Source organism: Amblyomma maculatum, chromosome 5 (genome assembly GCF_055883805.1).
Source record: "Amblyomma maculatum isolate TAMU_Amacu chromosome 5, ASM5588380v1, whole genome shotgun sequence".
Classification (NCBI taxonomy): domain Eukaryota; kingdom Metazoa; phylum Arthropoda; class Arachnida; order Ixodida; family Ixodidae; genus Amblyomma; species Amblyomma maculatum.
The window spans coordinates 2,263,643-2,278,358 of record NC_139348.1 but is presented as its reverse complement, the minus strand read 5'-3'; the positions used below and the strand labels follow the sequence as shown (position 1 = coordinate 2,278,358).

The following is a 14,716-nucleotide window of genomic DNA, read 5'->3' as shown; positions in this document are numbered from 1 at the left end:
GTTGGCACTATATCACATTGCAGATAGCACCAGTTTATTTTGTCCAAAACTCTCTCGACCATGTTCACTTTGCCAAATAAATCCCAAATACATTTTTGCAACACAAATGCTGTCGGTGTGTTTCTGTTCTTGCATTTTATGGTGCATAAGTAGCTAAGGCTACAGTTTTGCAAATACAGGTCCAAAATTATCTGCAAAGGGCATTACACTAATTTTAAATTGCATATTTTAAGAAATATTTGCACTGTTAGAATTGTAAACATATGCAATGACTCGAAAAAAAAAATATATGTGCTCTCTCAAGTGAGCCTCAGCTACAACGTTGAAAACACTGTTAGTGGCCTGTGGTCACCACTTCACCAAAAGAAATTCAAAATGTCCTGTCACATAGTGGTAATTGCTAAAAGCATATCATAGGTCAGTGTTTCTCAAATAAGGGCTCACGAAGTGATTTTCAGGGTCCACGAAACCCACAGCTGCAAAAAAAAGAAAAGAAGAATATGCGTGATAGCTTTGGCCTGACTAGACACAGTTTTGCAGGGTTAAAATCTAGGAGATCCAAAGGTGACTTTAGTTTATGAAAAAAAAAAAAAGAGTGCAGAAACAGAGGGAGAGGGCATCTGCGGCATTCGTTGATGCCAACGTTGGTAAAACTCGAGCTCTGGCTACACTACTGGATGGGGCTACAATGCAAAGCGTCTCGGGCATGACGACAACATGACAGCTCAATGAGAGTACAATTAACTCAGTAGTGTACAGAAAACTCTGAATAATGACTCTACCAGCACATGCGATCAATGAATATATGAGCTGTAAATTAGCGGCATGAAGTGAAAAACCATAAAATGGCATCATCACTTTTTGCATCTGGTAGCACAGGTTCTCGCTGAAGCCGTCAGACGGCCTGACAAAGACAAGCTGTGGTGGTTCGCCAAAGCAGATGGCACTTCACACATACAGACACTTTTATAACTCAGATGCCACCTTTCCTTAATCTAGACAATACACAAATGCACACACAACCGTTTGGGTGAAACACTAGAGACGGCCCACGCAGCACAACTCAAGTACAGCGTTCAGACTGGTGGTCTAGTGCATATTTGCAGTCACAAGCATCTCGTGCCACTAACAATTCGAAGTTAGCGTTGGGAACAAGTGAAGCCGTTGGTCCGGAGCGCAGCTGTCGGGTGTTCACCGGTAGACGGTCACGCAGTCAAAGGAGCATGGGAGACAACGCCGAACCAAAGTCATCGCGTCCTTTCAGTTCGCCAAGTAGCGAGATGGCAAACTGAAGCTGTCATATCGCTGCACACTCAGGCAAAAACCCCTGCATTTGAACACGAACACTATCACACGCCACCCTAAACGCCACCACGCACACACCATGTCATGTTGAACACTGTGAGACGAGAACAACGAGAAAGTAGTCATGCACTGCTGCAATCAATCGAGATAAATATTGCAGCATCTCGCATAAAAAAAAAAATTCATAAAGCTGCATCTCGGCATAACAGCATCAACAAATGAACAGCATAAATCTTTGGGTAGCATTGTTGCATGCAGTGATGCTCATCTCGGAAATGGAGTAACTGTTCTAGAAAACACGGACAACAGAAACAGAAGTGGACATGGACGCACATAGGCTCACAACTGTATTTTACTAACCGAAAGAGGACATATATACAGCAAGCAAAAGTATAGCGTTGAGCATGCGGTTTTGTGCACTTTATATGTGTCATCTTTACTTAGTAAATCCAGTTGTGAGTCTGCAAGCCTCCTGTCCACTTGTTTCTGATGTCCAAGTTTCCTAGTGCATTTACCCTATTTACAAGATATGCACCACTGCATGCTGCAATTATTGCTGTAAGGAATACAGAGATGAATTCTGTGACTGTTGACAAATGCCTCAACTATGAAGGTCACTGCTTGCCATGCTTGTCTATATTTTACTGAGAAAGTAAGCCTAAAAAAAAAAAAAATGTTCCAAATTTTTTGACCGCAGGACGTAGGCCGACACTTATGTCTGAAAAGGCACAAGGTACTGACTAACTGAGGCAGACACAAGACAAAGTACATAGGCACATGACAACTGTACAAAGATGTTCGGCAGTTCATTGCGCAACTTTATACATGCGCCCTACCTGTTACCATCTCAAAGTTTGGTTCTTGAAATAGTCAATAAAAGCAAAATCCCGTGCTATGCTGCCAAACCCTTCCTCTACAGCTTTCCTAACACTGCTCATTGCCTTGTTGAAGGCAACATGATGAGGCTGCAGTACGGCACCTCCAAACAGCTTGTAGAGTAGAGGCCATCGGGGGTAGGCTGCATCACTATAGATCACATATTTATGACCCATGGTGATCTTCTGCAGGTTCTCAAAGTGCACCGTCTCCTTGAAGATCCCTAAAAGATAGCAAGAATTAAAAATATAACCAATGCGGGTCTACACAGGTGCCTCTGTTCTTTTTGTATAATGAGATGTAATTACAGTTGCCAGTTTTTAGATACAATTTTTTCCTACAAATTTATAAAATGCCACATGCTAACACAATCTTGCATCACATACTTAAGTGCCACGTTTCTTTACAGATGAAAAGCTGTTTTTCATGAGGTGGGTCATTGAGTACCCTTTCCCAAAAACCAACTCAAAAAATATAAAAGTACTTGTGGAATTTTCGCAGCAGAGATGTTAGGCTTTAATTTGGAAATGGACTCCCCTGAATATGAAAAACATATTACAGCTAGTTACTGCAATGAAGACATGACTGAACAGGCTTACCTGCATCGTGACGCCTGCCTTTAAATGGCCCACTGGCAGACTATGGCATTGGTACACATTAGTGCCTGATATTTCTGCACAGGCTCCACTTGTGCCCAGAGAAGTCCTCCTTCTGAGCCACAGACAGTCGACAAATTTGCCTTGCTGTGCCATGATGAAGCCCCAGCAGTTGAGCACGGGGGCCTTCCTTTGCATGCACCGCCTGAGGAGGAAAAATTGAAGCGGCTGCAAGCAACGATCGCTTATAGAGTCCCTATAAAGTGGTCATGAGAAAATAATCTTTCAGTGTGCACCTTCTTTACTGTGCCGTAGCATAATACTTATTGCATTGCTTTTGGAAGAGTTCACTAGCGTTACCTCGTACAGGCCCATCAATTTTAAGGTGAAAATCTTTAATGGCTCATACTGTCGGCATTCGTTTGTTTGGTCACACTATAGCTGTCAATCAAATGACGTCATGATGATGCCATCAGAAAAAATTTAAATCCTGTTTCCGCTGGGAGCCGAACCTCTATCCCTCGCATCCCCATCCGAGCGCTTTAGCCAACTGTGCAACGCTCGGGATCGTGAAACACACATCAAAATTCTCCTTGTCTACAGTAGCGATGACAATGAAGTTGGAATTAGCAGTGATGACATTAGCAATGATAATGACTGTGCATTTAATTCATAATGATGAGAGCAAACGTGATGCATTGTGTGCACCAGCAACGCTTAGATTTTCACATTTCTGCAGTGTAGATTCCGCAGTGCTCCCGGATTTTTTCAACACTATCATCGACACTTGATTATTATTATTTTTTTTTTTTTCAAAGCAAGCGAAATTCAGAAACCTACACTAGTTATTTTCTTCTTCTTCTTCTTTTTTTTTTTTTTTTTTTTTTTTTTGTAATTGAAAGACCATATATACATCTCACTTTTGCAAACGGTTTGACACAGTAAGGATATAAATAAAGACCAGGAATTTCACAGAAATCATGTGCCAAATCAAAAATGAGCCAGATTCTACTGATGTGCAGATGGAAATGAGCCAAATCTATTTTATTCTTGACAGCTTTCTTTCTCAGCTTTAGCATGATAGGGTGGACTACTGCAAGTGTAAATTCAATTATTGCTTCTCCATAGCTACTTCCTTATCACTGTCTAGGATATGAAGAGATCACAGGAAAATCTGAAGCCAGAAGATAAAAACACTGGGAACATAGGCCTGCAGCAGACGAAGCAGTTTGTGCATAAAGCTCGCAAAATAACTTATAAAAGACTGCATTTAGTTTAGCCTGTTGGCAGCGGCTTTCTGCATTTAGCAACATAAGCAAATAGCCGAAACTGGCAAGAAACGACAATATTTGCCGCTGTCTTGTCGCTTTGCATCCTATGTGCATCTACCATTCCCCGGCAATACAATGGTGCACCGAATTAAAATAGCTCTTCATTAAACACATTCCAACTAATTTCTACCAATAGAAAATAGCCTCACATCTTTGCTTGAAGCAGAAGCCCACTAAGCAGTTATTTGCTCACTTTAGAGCAAATCAGTGCTGCTGATTGTGTGACAATGAATACTACAACTCTTCATCAGCTGTATTCACAATATGATCATTTACAGGTATTATTTTCACAAAGAGACCAGAAACGACTCTGAAACAAATTTCATTCAAAGTAGGGTCAAATATAGATTTTCATATCGATAAGGGCCAAATCCAAAATTGCTTACATTGTTTAAATTATTGCATAAAATTTTATGAAATTTCTGTGTTGAGTATTTCTAATACATGAAGCAAATTAAAAAATAACTTGTGCTGGTAAAAACCTTTTGCGTATTTCTCAGTTTTTGTTTCCGTGGACTTCCCTAATTTAATCAAAAAAAAATATTGACTTGTAAGTGTGCTAGTGTTTATGTTGATGACCTTATGCTGTGCTAGTAGGCAAGATAGAAAAGCAGCATAGCACTGGTTGCATTCGGGACGTTAAACAGTTTCACTAAATTTGATGTCGACAAGAGAGCACCTTCCCGAAGCTCTACAACCGAGTTGGAGAGCAGGGGTATATATATATATATATGCCTTTGCACAAGTGTGCCCAAGTTAATTGACGTAAAAAAAAAAAAAAAAAAAATGAATGATTACAGCAGACGTTCGGTGACTGATGTTTTACAGTAGCCAAAACTGCTCGCCTGCTAGAAACGACACAACGCCGTTACGCGCCAGAGAGCATTGGCCCCATGCAATCATCCCTAGGAGCATGAGCGCTGGTGCCTTTCGACTACAAAATGATAGGGTTTTGACGTAGTTATATCGAGTAGAAGGCTCGGTAGCGTTCATGCACACATGGAAGCTGATGGGGATGATGTGCAATGAGTAGCGCGAGAGTGCGTAGCAGTGTGCACGCGGGATGATACGACATCCCGCCCCGCTTCTCACAAGGAATTTATCTCTTTAATTCCGCTTGAAAGCGGTCGCACAAGTGTTAGACTGTTTTGATAAGCTCTGAACCTCAGGATTAGCGCTAATTCGCATTCAAAGATGACTACTGAAACGCCACAGCCAGTCAGCTTTGCTTTACATGTTTCGGCGGGCATATTTATTTGACACAGAAAGCACTGCTATCAATAATTTGGCTTGTAACCGTCAAGCCACCACAGCCACCACACCATGCGCTACTTACCTCGGAGAATCGCTGAAGAGCTTGCAGATCAAGCCACTTGTCATACCGTAGAGTAGATGACCGAAGTAAAAGTCGAGCTGTGCCAAGGTGCCTCGGAGCCAGAGACTCTCTTTCTAGAATCTAAAAATCCCGTTGAACACTGTGTTGTTGTTGGCGCCGATGTTGAAGGGTACCACGCTCACGTAAGTTCCTTCGAGGCTTTGGAATATCGCGCTCCCGTTGAAATCTATGCATGTCTTCAATTTCATCCCATGATAGGGTGCTTAAAAGCTGCCTGTCGTGAAGGGTGAAGGATGCTGTCGGCATGATGTAACGTAACGTGGGCAGGTTGCACCGATAGCAGGAGCAAATTCTAGCACACGACCGAACACCAGCAAACACGAGCAGTTGTTTCCTTCCTCCATGTGAGCACCAAAACAAACGGATTTAATGCAACTAGGCTTGGATTGTTCAGGCTTGCTGCAGGTGGCAAAGTGGTTAAAAGTGAGCTCAAATTAATAATTATTCAAAACACAGCTAACACGTCAACATGATGACTTCGGGGGATCTGCATGTGACATTTTTGTGACATTATTTGAAGTATTTATTACAAATAACTTCTATCTTTTTTTTTTATTGGATAACCATCATCATCATCTGCATGTACGTCTAGCGATACGTCTTACGTATGGGCGATACGTACAGCTAAAACGTGTTTTGCCCGGTGTCAGCCGAATACGTCTACATCAATTTTCACGCATGCGCAGTAGGCGTTCGATACGTCTACGTCTGTACGTCGGGCGAGACTAAAACCCGCCATGAATAGGGTTTTTTCGGCTAAAACTTTGTCCCTAGATTTCCCCAAACGCATTGAACGCCATGTTTTTACAAAGTACCTAAATGCTGACTATTATGTGCCTAGTTGAGTCTGAATTTGTCCCCAGATTCTTGGCGGGCTGGCGGGCTTTTCGGCCCTTTCCTCGTTGTCGCCGACGGCGCCAGAGCTTTTGGATTGACGACATCGGCCGTCGCTTCTCACGTAAGCCATTGTCATTGCTGTTGTTTTTTGACATTGTGCGCTGAGTGCAGCGGTAGGTGGGTGTCGTGTCCATTTTTGTCCGCGAAATCAATGCGAGAGGTGTCATTCAGCAGTGAATTAAGGTAAACTGCAACCCGGTACTTAATTGTTTTTGAGCTTGCAGATATGACAGATCGAAATTAGCGTGCAATTTGTCAATTACTTATATCTCTGTGGCATGGATGCCACCTTCTAGCTTCGGAAAGCAATCTGAAGACGGTGCAAAACTCGTGTGTTTTATCAGAACATGTATCGATATATAAGCAGTATAGCAAAAATGACTTTGGAAGGAATGAAATTGTTTCCAACAAAGCTTTGCGCAAATACATTTTTTTTTTTTCTATCAGGAGCTTGCGACAGCGCAACACGACAACGTAGGCACTATACTGTGTCAGCTTGCTGCTTATCTGATTCTAATTTAAGATGATTAGTATTAGCAGCATTTGTTGTTTTAGTGGTTATTTTATTACATATACAAAAGGAAAGAAAAGATGTTTGCCAACCCCGGTATCTGATATCTGAAGCACCTGAACAGGGGCGGTGGATAGCGAGGAAGGGGTAGAGGAAATCAAAGAGGTGAACGATAGGGAGAAAGGATAGGGTAGGTAAAAATAAAAAATATATATATACACTATGACACAATATACAGTAGTTCGCTTGAGGCCCAGAGTAACGAATGCAGCGAGCTGCCAAAATGCGGCCAGGAAGGTAGCTTGCTTAACTTCCTTCAGGTCACTTGCAGCTGCCTTGTTGCTGTATACATGTTAGTAGACTATAAACTTGGGCTGATATCTCATATGCAATGCTGCTTGGTAGAGCACTCACTTCATTTCAGTGTTTACATGTGTCTATGCCATTTTTTGTTTTTACTTTCAGCAGTCTTGGAGACGCAGCCGCTCGTTTATTCTGGACAACTTTCGCATCCTTGGCTCCCTACATGTACAGTACATGTACCAAGGTATATATATGTGCATTATATTCAGTATTTTCATTTTATTTTTCAGTGCATGAGTATCGTTTCTGCTATGGATAGCAATTTGTTAAGTGACTGAAAAACATTTATAGCAACAATTAAAACATATGAGTGTCAATCTGTGAGGCCACATTGTTGCCATTGTCGTTGGTATCGTCTGGACATGCCACACCCTATACCCAATGAATATAGTCATTCCACCAAACTGAAATTGAATCTGGGTTGCAATACACACTTATACGCACGCTATAATACCCTAGCACTCAACCCAACACTACGTCTCGTAACTGCCACACTTGTTGGCTGCTTACTGCACCGAGCTACTCCAGCACTCACTGTTAGCACTACACACCCATATATTTTTTTTATTTATTTATTTATTTCAAATACCCTAAGGGCCTTTGCGGGCATTGCATCAGGGGGGATTCACCAAATAAACACAAATAATTTACATTGCAAGCAAAGAAAAAGCTGTAAGCAGAAATAGGTGCACAAAAAACCATGAACAATTTATGCAGTGACATCTAGATGCTAGAATCTAAGAAAGAAGACATCTAGAATGGGAGCAGTTAGAGATAAGAGTAGATGGAGAATACCTCAGTAATCTGCGATTTGCTGATGACATTGCCTTGCTAAGTAACTCAGGGGATGAATTGCAAAGAATGATGACCTAGACAGAAAAAGTGAAAAAGTAGGCTTGAAAATCAATATGCAGAAGACTAAGCTAATGTTTAATAGCCTAGGGAAGGAAAAACAGTTTACATTAGGTAGCGAAGCACTGGAAGTGGTAGGCGAATATATCTATTTAGGACAGGTAGTAACAGCAGATCCGGACCATGAAAGGGAAATAACAAGGAGAATAAGACTGGGATGAAGCACATTTGGCAAGTACTCCCAGATTATGACTAGCAGTTTATCGGTATCGCTCAAGAGGAAAGCATACAACAGTTGCATCTTACCTGTACTTACCTATGGGACTGAAACATGGAAGCTAACAAAGAGGGTTCTACTAAAGTTGAGGACAACGCAGAGGGCTATGGAAAGAAAAATGGTAGGGATAACGTTAAGAGATAGGAAGCGTGCAGAGTGGGTCAGAGAAATAACTCAAGTCACTGACATTCTAATGGAAATCAAGAAGAAGAAATGGGCATGGGCAGGACATGTAGCGCGAGGAAAGGATAAGTGATGGTCGCTTAGGGCAACAAACTGGATTCCAAGGGGAGGAAAGCGTAGCAGGGGGCGGCAGAAAATTAGGTGGGTGGATGAGATTAAGAAGTTTGCAGGGGTCAAGTGGATGCAGCTCGCACAGGACCGGGTTAATTGGAGGAATATGGGAGAGGTTTTCGCCCTGCAGTGGGTATAGTCAGGCTGAGGATGATGATGACGATCTAGATGCTTAAATTAGCATTACCTCATAGTATAGACATCCGCTCACTTGTCCTTATTGTCATCCATGGCTTGGGCTTACAACCTCCGACTGCTTGCTCCTTCACACCCTCGTAGGATAGTCGTGCATGGCGTGTGAGTGCCGTAGATATAAACCAGTATCCTTCAATGCTCTAACCTCATCCAGCACCGATTCTCTTTTTTTCTCATTTATTTCCCCTTCCCCTCCCACACACTGTCACCTTCATCCCTCAACCCTCATCAGGAGTAGCATGCTAGGCTTACCACCAGGCAGACATCTCCTGTTGCCATTAAAATATATCTCTCTCTCTCTCTCTCACCCAGTATTATTGAGCACTAGACTGGCTTCAGCATTTTGCGCTGCCCTAGCTTAAGCATCTGATGCGAAATTAAATATTAGCAGCCACATTCTCCTGATGTTATTCTTGCTTTAAATGGACATCAGTTTACAGAACAACAGAATGATGATGGGAAATCGTATTTCCACAGATACAACACAAATGGAGTTTTAGGCCTCGGGAAAGCTTTAGATAAATATTTAACTTGATCTCAAACAGTTCAGGCCTGCCATAGTCAAGCCCCCACTTCGCTAAAAAAAGAAAAGCAAACAAACAGCAACAGCACGCTAAAATGCAAATGCATATGGATACATTGACGTCATTTGAGAGGCTACACATTTCACATTCATGCGATGCAATCGTGCGCAGCCACTGTCACTTCCTTGATACTGTCCAGACCTGTACCTGCTCATTGTGCCTTACGTTCCCTATTCCTGTGAACTGTTTCAAAGCTTTCTCCTTGTCAGCGGCTTGTGTTACCTTCCCACGCTTACAGCCACTTTTGCCCTTGCATGCAACATGCTTGATTCCATGATCTTGAAAAGGCTATAACAAGTTCCTGCATTCACATGGAAGCAAATTTGTAAATATGTTGTAAGGCACAATGCTTTGGTGTTATACTGCTACACTTGTCTGTTTATTTGTTTATCTGTTATGTCTGGGCAAGTTCTGTTATGTCTTTTTTTTTTGTCCTACTGTTATATGTGCTTGGTTTTTCCATAACAACTTCTCTTGATGTCATACGACTCGAGATGCTTGGGGCATTAAACCCCATAAACCAGATACCAACCAACCGTCTCTTGGCACTAGCCTGATTTCTATTATTCCACAGTTTTTCAGTGGCAAGAAAGCATGCTGTCATCAGTCTCTCCTTCCTCCATCCTTTTGATTGCTATGTGGTTATTTCTTTCCCTGTATCATATAAGGGGGACACTCTCCTATGTATAGATAAATCAGCAACCGTGCGGTACCCACTTATTGCAACATTCTTAACAAAACATATTCACTGCAGCTTAAATGTGGTGCTGTCATTATATCATAAGCAGAACAGGCCTCTCGGCACCCCTGCTCCTGACCTGAAGCTCCGGATTCTACACGGCCTACCCCGACGTGAAGCAACTTTGCTGTGCTGCCTGTGGGTTGGTGTAGCGTTCACAAATTCTCATTCGTTTGTGATAGATATGGCTAATAGCCCTGCATGTGCAACCTGTGGGTCTGACAAGACTATAGGCCACATTCTTTGCGAGTGGACCACATACAATGCGGAAAAACAATTTCTCTGCCCTGCACTAGAGTGTCTATATGGACACCCGCTGACAGAAATCAAGATTATATGCCATTGGCTGCGGCGATCGTCTGCGGTGAAGACCTCCCAGGCACTGCTCTGCTTCATGAAAACCACGGGCCTGATCGGTAGACTGTGATTTTGCTGCGATGCGACGTGATATGGCTGTGATGTGACAGTACTGACTTCATATTTCTGTAACTTTCTTTTACACATCACTTTTATATCCACTTACCCCCTTCCCCCAGTGCAGAGTAGCAAATCGGTTTCTTCTTCGGTTAACCTCCCTGCCTTTCCTCCTCTTCCAACACCCCTGCCTATAGTTACACTCAGAACTTGCCAGTGCAATGAACCTAAACCTGAAGTTGCAAACCAAGATGAGGTGAAAAGCAACATAAAGTACTGTAGTTCATGGTCAGGACTTTTATAGAGACTCCAATTATAGTTTGATTCAACGGCAAGTATCCGAAGGCTGTTTGCTATGCAGCACGCACGGTGTGGATGTTCTTGATTGCATACAGCTTCCAAATTTATTAAACTGTCACCACAGAGAAACAAAAGAATGCGTCATTCCAAGCATCTAGTCGAGTATCGAGCACGCTGTGATATGTTCATGTTCTCCTTCTTTCCCCTGGCGGTCCGCGAATGGAATGGTTTAGCCGATGAAGTGGTTAATTGCTCATCACTAGATGGGTTCAGTTCACGGCTGGCAATTGTTCCTTGAGTACCCTATATATGTGTAGCCTGACCTCTGTACAAATATAGTGAAACATGTGTCTTCAGCGTGATTGTATTGTATCATATCCTTCTTTTCCATTTCTTGTTCCACACTGCCATATAGAACTATATAAAAATTAGACAAGTGTGGATTGTCAGTATTCCTGTCATTTGCTGTTTCTATATTATGCCCCAAACCTGCAACAGCCTCCAAAAGGAGGCTAGCAGTATGTATGAAATAAAATAAACCAGTTTAGAAAGCTTGTGCCTTTCCTTGCTTTTTGGACGGAACACAAGTTCTCGGGCCATACAGGATCTGCAACTGCTATGGAGGGTCGCACAGACAAGCTAGGCGCTGCCCGATCAGTTCATGTTTCATTGTCAGTATAGTTTATGTATATACTAAGGGATACCCCCCCCCCCCATTTTTTTTTTTTTTCTCTCACTGTGGCCAAGGCCAGACAGGAAAGGAAAGAGGACAGGCCATGGTCCTCTTGCCTTGTGGAAGGCGAGGGGACGGGTGAAAGGGATAAATTGAAGAGAAAGTGTAAAGTCACTAGGGGTGAGTTGGCTCCTTTTCCAAGGCTAGGGAACATTGGCCTATCTTGCATTTTCTGCCTAGCCTTGGCCACACTGCCATAAGTTGTCTCCGAGTGTAATTCAAGTCGAAAATGACTATTAGTGGGATTTGTTTTTATGCTATGTATGGCGTAAATTTTTTTTCGTGGCCAAACTGAATCTCCCTTTCATGCCTGGCGTCTGCCTATAAACTCGTCGAATTTGCGCCTAATTTAAGCGAAAAACGCCATCCTTCTGCGCAAATTAAATTTTCAAAATTCGCGGCCATTATCATCATTATCGTTTTTGTAGCGTCTCGCGCCATCTGTTGTGTATGTACACCAAAAAGAGAAAAAAACCAAAACATTCAAGATGGCTGCCTCCATGTTTTGCGCTGAGACGCATAAGTGACCGTCTTTTTTGAAGATTTCTCGTCCTGAATGTTTACCCATTACAAAGTTTCACGGTCCTCGCTAATAAATAACACGTCCCGCATCCAAGGTGCTGCTTTTTCTTGCAGGTAAGGACATAAGACGTCAAAGGGCCGCCGCACGTCCTCGCGACGGCGCGATTGTTCCCGCTATACGAGATGTTGCGTTTTGTTGCGCCGGTTGTTTTGTGCTTTATGAAAGTTATATCTTTGTGCTTAGGTTCAGAAGTGTGCACCTAAGTGCACACTTCTGACGCCGGGACTAAGGAGGTTGAATCAGGACAAAAAATGTAGGCTTTTCTCTGGCTGTCCAAACTCTATTCCGATCTGCTTACCGCCGTTTTTGCCCGAATTCCATCGCTTTTAATATAATTTATTAACCTTTTTTCCTCGCCCAGCACATTGATGAGCACTGCGGCTACGTAGGGCCCATCGCGCGGTATTCGAGGGAGCTGCTCTTGATGGCATAGAATGCCACCACGGTAGGGAAGATTTCTCCTTTGGCTACTACTCTTGTCTGCACCCCTCGCTCTGCTGATGACATTCGAAACGGCACCGCATGTTTATTTACCTTATGGAATGAAAAACGCAAGCGGTTTAACTACTACCGAGGCACTTTTTTGTGCGACTTTTATGCTTCTGAGTGTTCTTTGCTAGAAGCTCTCCGGCACCGATGCTTGCTGCTTGTGCTAGTGGAACGGTAGAAGTAGTGGCGTTCACGGTTTACATTGCTTGAAAGCAGTTTGTCTAGTGAACACTTCGCAGACTTGCAACTTGTGTCAGCAATACGGCTATTTAATGCAGCAAAATAGAGAAATATTAATGCCTTTGTCATGAGGCGAGCCCAAGCTTTTAAGAATGGAATTATCTAGTGGTTGCATAGCGTTTGACCCAACAGTCGGGCAGATGACTCCACAGGCTGAGAATATTTAGTCAGCCATTTCCTTTCCTGTCCTGTGTACGTACCCTCTAACTATTTTGTAATGTTGGTAATTTCCTACACCTAGAATAAAGCAGCTTGTGCTTTGCCCTGTGAACCATTTAACATTTCCTAATCTAGACTTGCTCAGCACGTGTGCCAATGCTTTTTTGTGGATAGTGCACCAATCAGGCCAGTAGAAGACTTTACTGCCAAATAGTGTCATAAGCTTGAGCTTATTGAAGGCACTGTGCAGCTGAAAAAAGCCATTTAGCAATCGCCATTCCTTGCAACTTTCAGGCTCCAGGGTGTTTCCGAAATGCAAATTTATTGAAGAACCCTGGCTAGTTTTGTTCAAGCTTGGTTGCGGGCTAGAGTGCATCATTTTAAATGATGCACATTAGCCAGCTGGCAAACTTGCACTGCAATAATTTGCACAATGCTAACGAATTAGGAACAGCCCAACAGCTTGAGTAAGCATGAAGCATGCAATAAAAATGGATTCCTCACAGTTAAGCAAGGTGCGAAACTTTTGATTATCGGTTTTCAGATGGGCATTTTATGCACAACAGCTGTGCAGGAAACATGGATTTCATGTTTGGCGAAAGGAATTTTGGCTGTGTACACATCTTTGAATGAAGCTGAGCATTGGGCTTTTCAAAATGCATCATTTCATTTTTTGCATGTGCAGCTTTGTGGCCAAGCTTTACCTTAGCTTTGTCACTGCAGCCTCCTTGCAGGTTGTGCACAAATGTTGCTTGTTTGCAAGGCAGAATCTTGTAGAAAATGTTTCTGCACCTGAACTTATGCCTACAGGTACACCAGCTGGGAAAACTTTTCATGTCGTGGATCTGTTTTCAGCCATGTTCACTTGTACCCTGCTGCAGTGGCTCAGTGATAAGAGAGTTTGATTGCTGATCCCAAGGATACACGTTTACTCTCAGCTGCAGTGGCAGCTGATGGAGGCGAAATGCAAGGCGGCTTTGTACTTTGCGATGTCAGTGCACATAAAAAACCCAGGTGGTCAGAATTTTCTGGAGCTGTCCACTACAGCATCCCTCATAGCCTGTAGACATTAAACCCTATAAACCGAACAGAACACTTGTCAACTGTAAACTTCCATGAGGAGAAAACAATCTATGCAGCTCAAAAGCAGGCCCTGTGGCTGCAGACAGTTCACCAAAATGTACATGCAAAATTAATTGCAAAATAAAGTACAATCCCTTTGTGCATGTTACATAAGGCATTGCAATCCAAGGCAAGCACAGATGGTGGAGGTAGGTGCAGCGTATGTCTAGTTATCAACAGGCAGTATTTCTGTGCATATCAGCAAAGTATATGGGGTTTTATTTCCAGGCTGTAGGAGGGCCACAATTTTAGCCTCTTGGGAACCTTTATTGTGCACTACTAATACTGCTGCATATCATACGGCCATTTTCGCATATTGCCTCTATTGAAGCAGCATCACTTTTCTATGTAAAAGTGAATATTCTAGTGTCTCATTGCAGGTCTGCAATAATCATTGTAAAAATGTTGAGAATCTTTCAGACGACTGTGTACAAACTTGACTAACTACACATAACTTTCC

General features: G+C 42.7%; 1 protein-coding gene and 1 long non-coding RNA gene across 4 annotated transcripts; one reads left to right on the top strand and one right to left on the bottom strand.

Annotated features, from left to right (window-relative positions):
* Positions 1-12: 12 nt before the first annotated feature.
* Positions 13-6,041, bottom strand: LOC146187621 (uncharacterized). Its single transcript, XM_084603470.1, has 3 exons — positions 5,445-6,041; positions 2,781-2,982; positions 13-2,404 (listed from the first exon to the last, which is right to left on the bottom strand). The coding sequence occupies exons 1-3, from the start codon at positions 5,486-5,488 to the stop codon at positions 2,339-2,341; spliced, it is 312 nt and encodes a 103-aa protein (XP_084459596.1). The 5' UTR covers positions 5,489-6,041; the 3' UTR covers positions 13-2,338.
* Positions 6,042-6,241: 200 nt separating this feature from the next.
* Positions 6,242-10,498, top strand: LOC146187620 (uncharacterized). 3 transcript variants are annotated; one of them, XR_014707364.1, is made up of 2 exons: positions 6,242-6,462; positions 7,381-10,498. It is a non-coding gene; the product is annotated as an uncharacterized LOC146187620 (long non-coding RNA). The 3 variants fall into 3 exon arrangements; XR_014707365.1 differs by having other exon boundaries at positions 7,378-10,498; XR_014707366.1 differs by lacking the exon at positions 6,242-6,462 and adding an exon at positions 6,482-6,584.
* Positions 10,499-14,716: the final 4,218 nt, after the last annotated feature.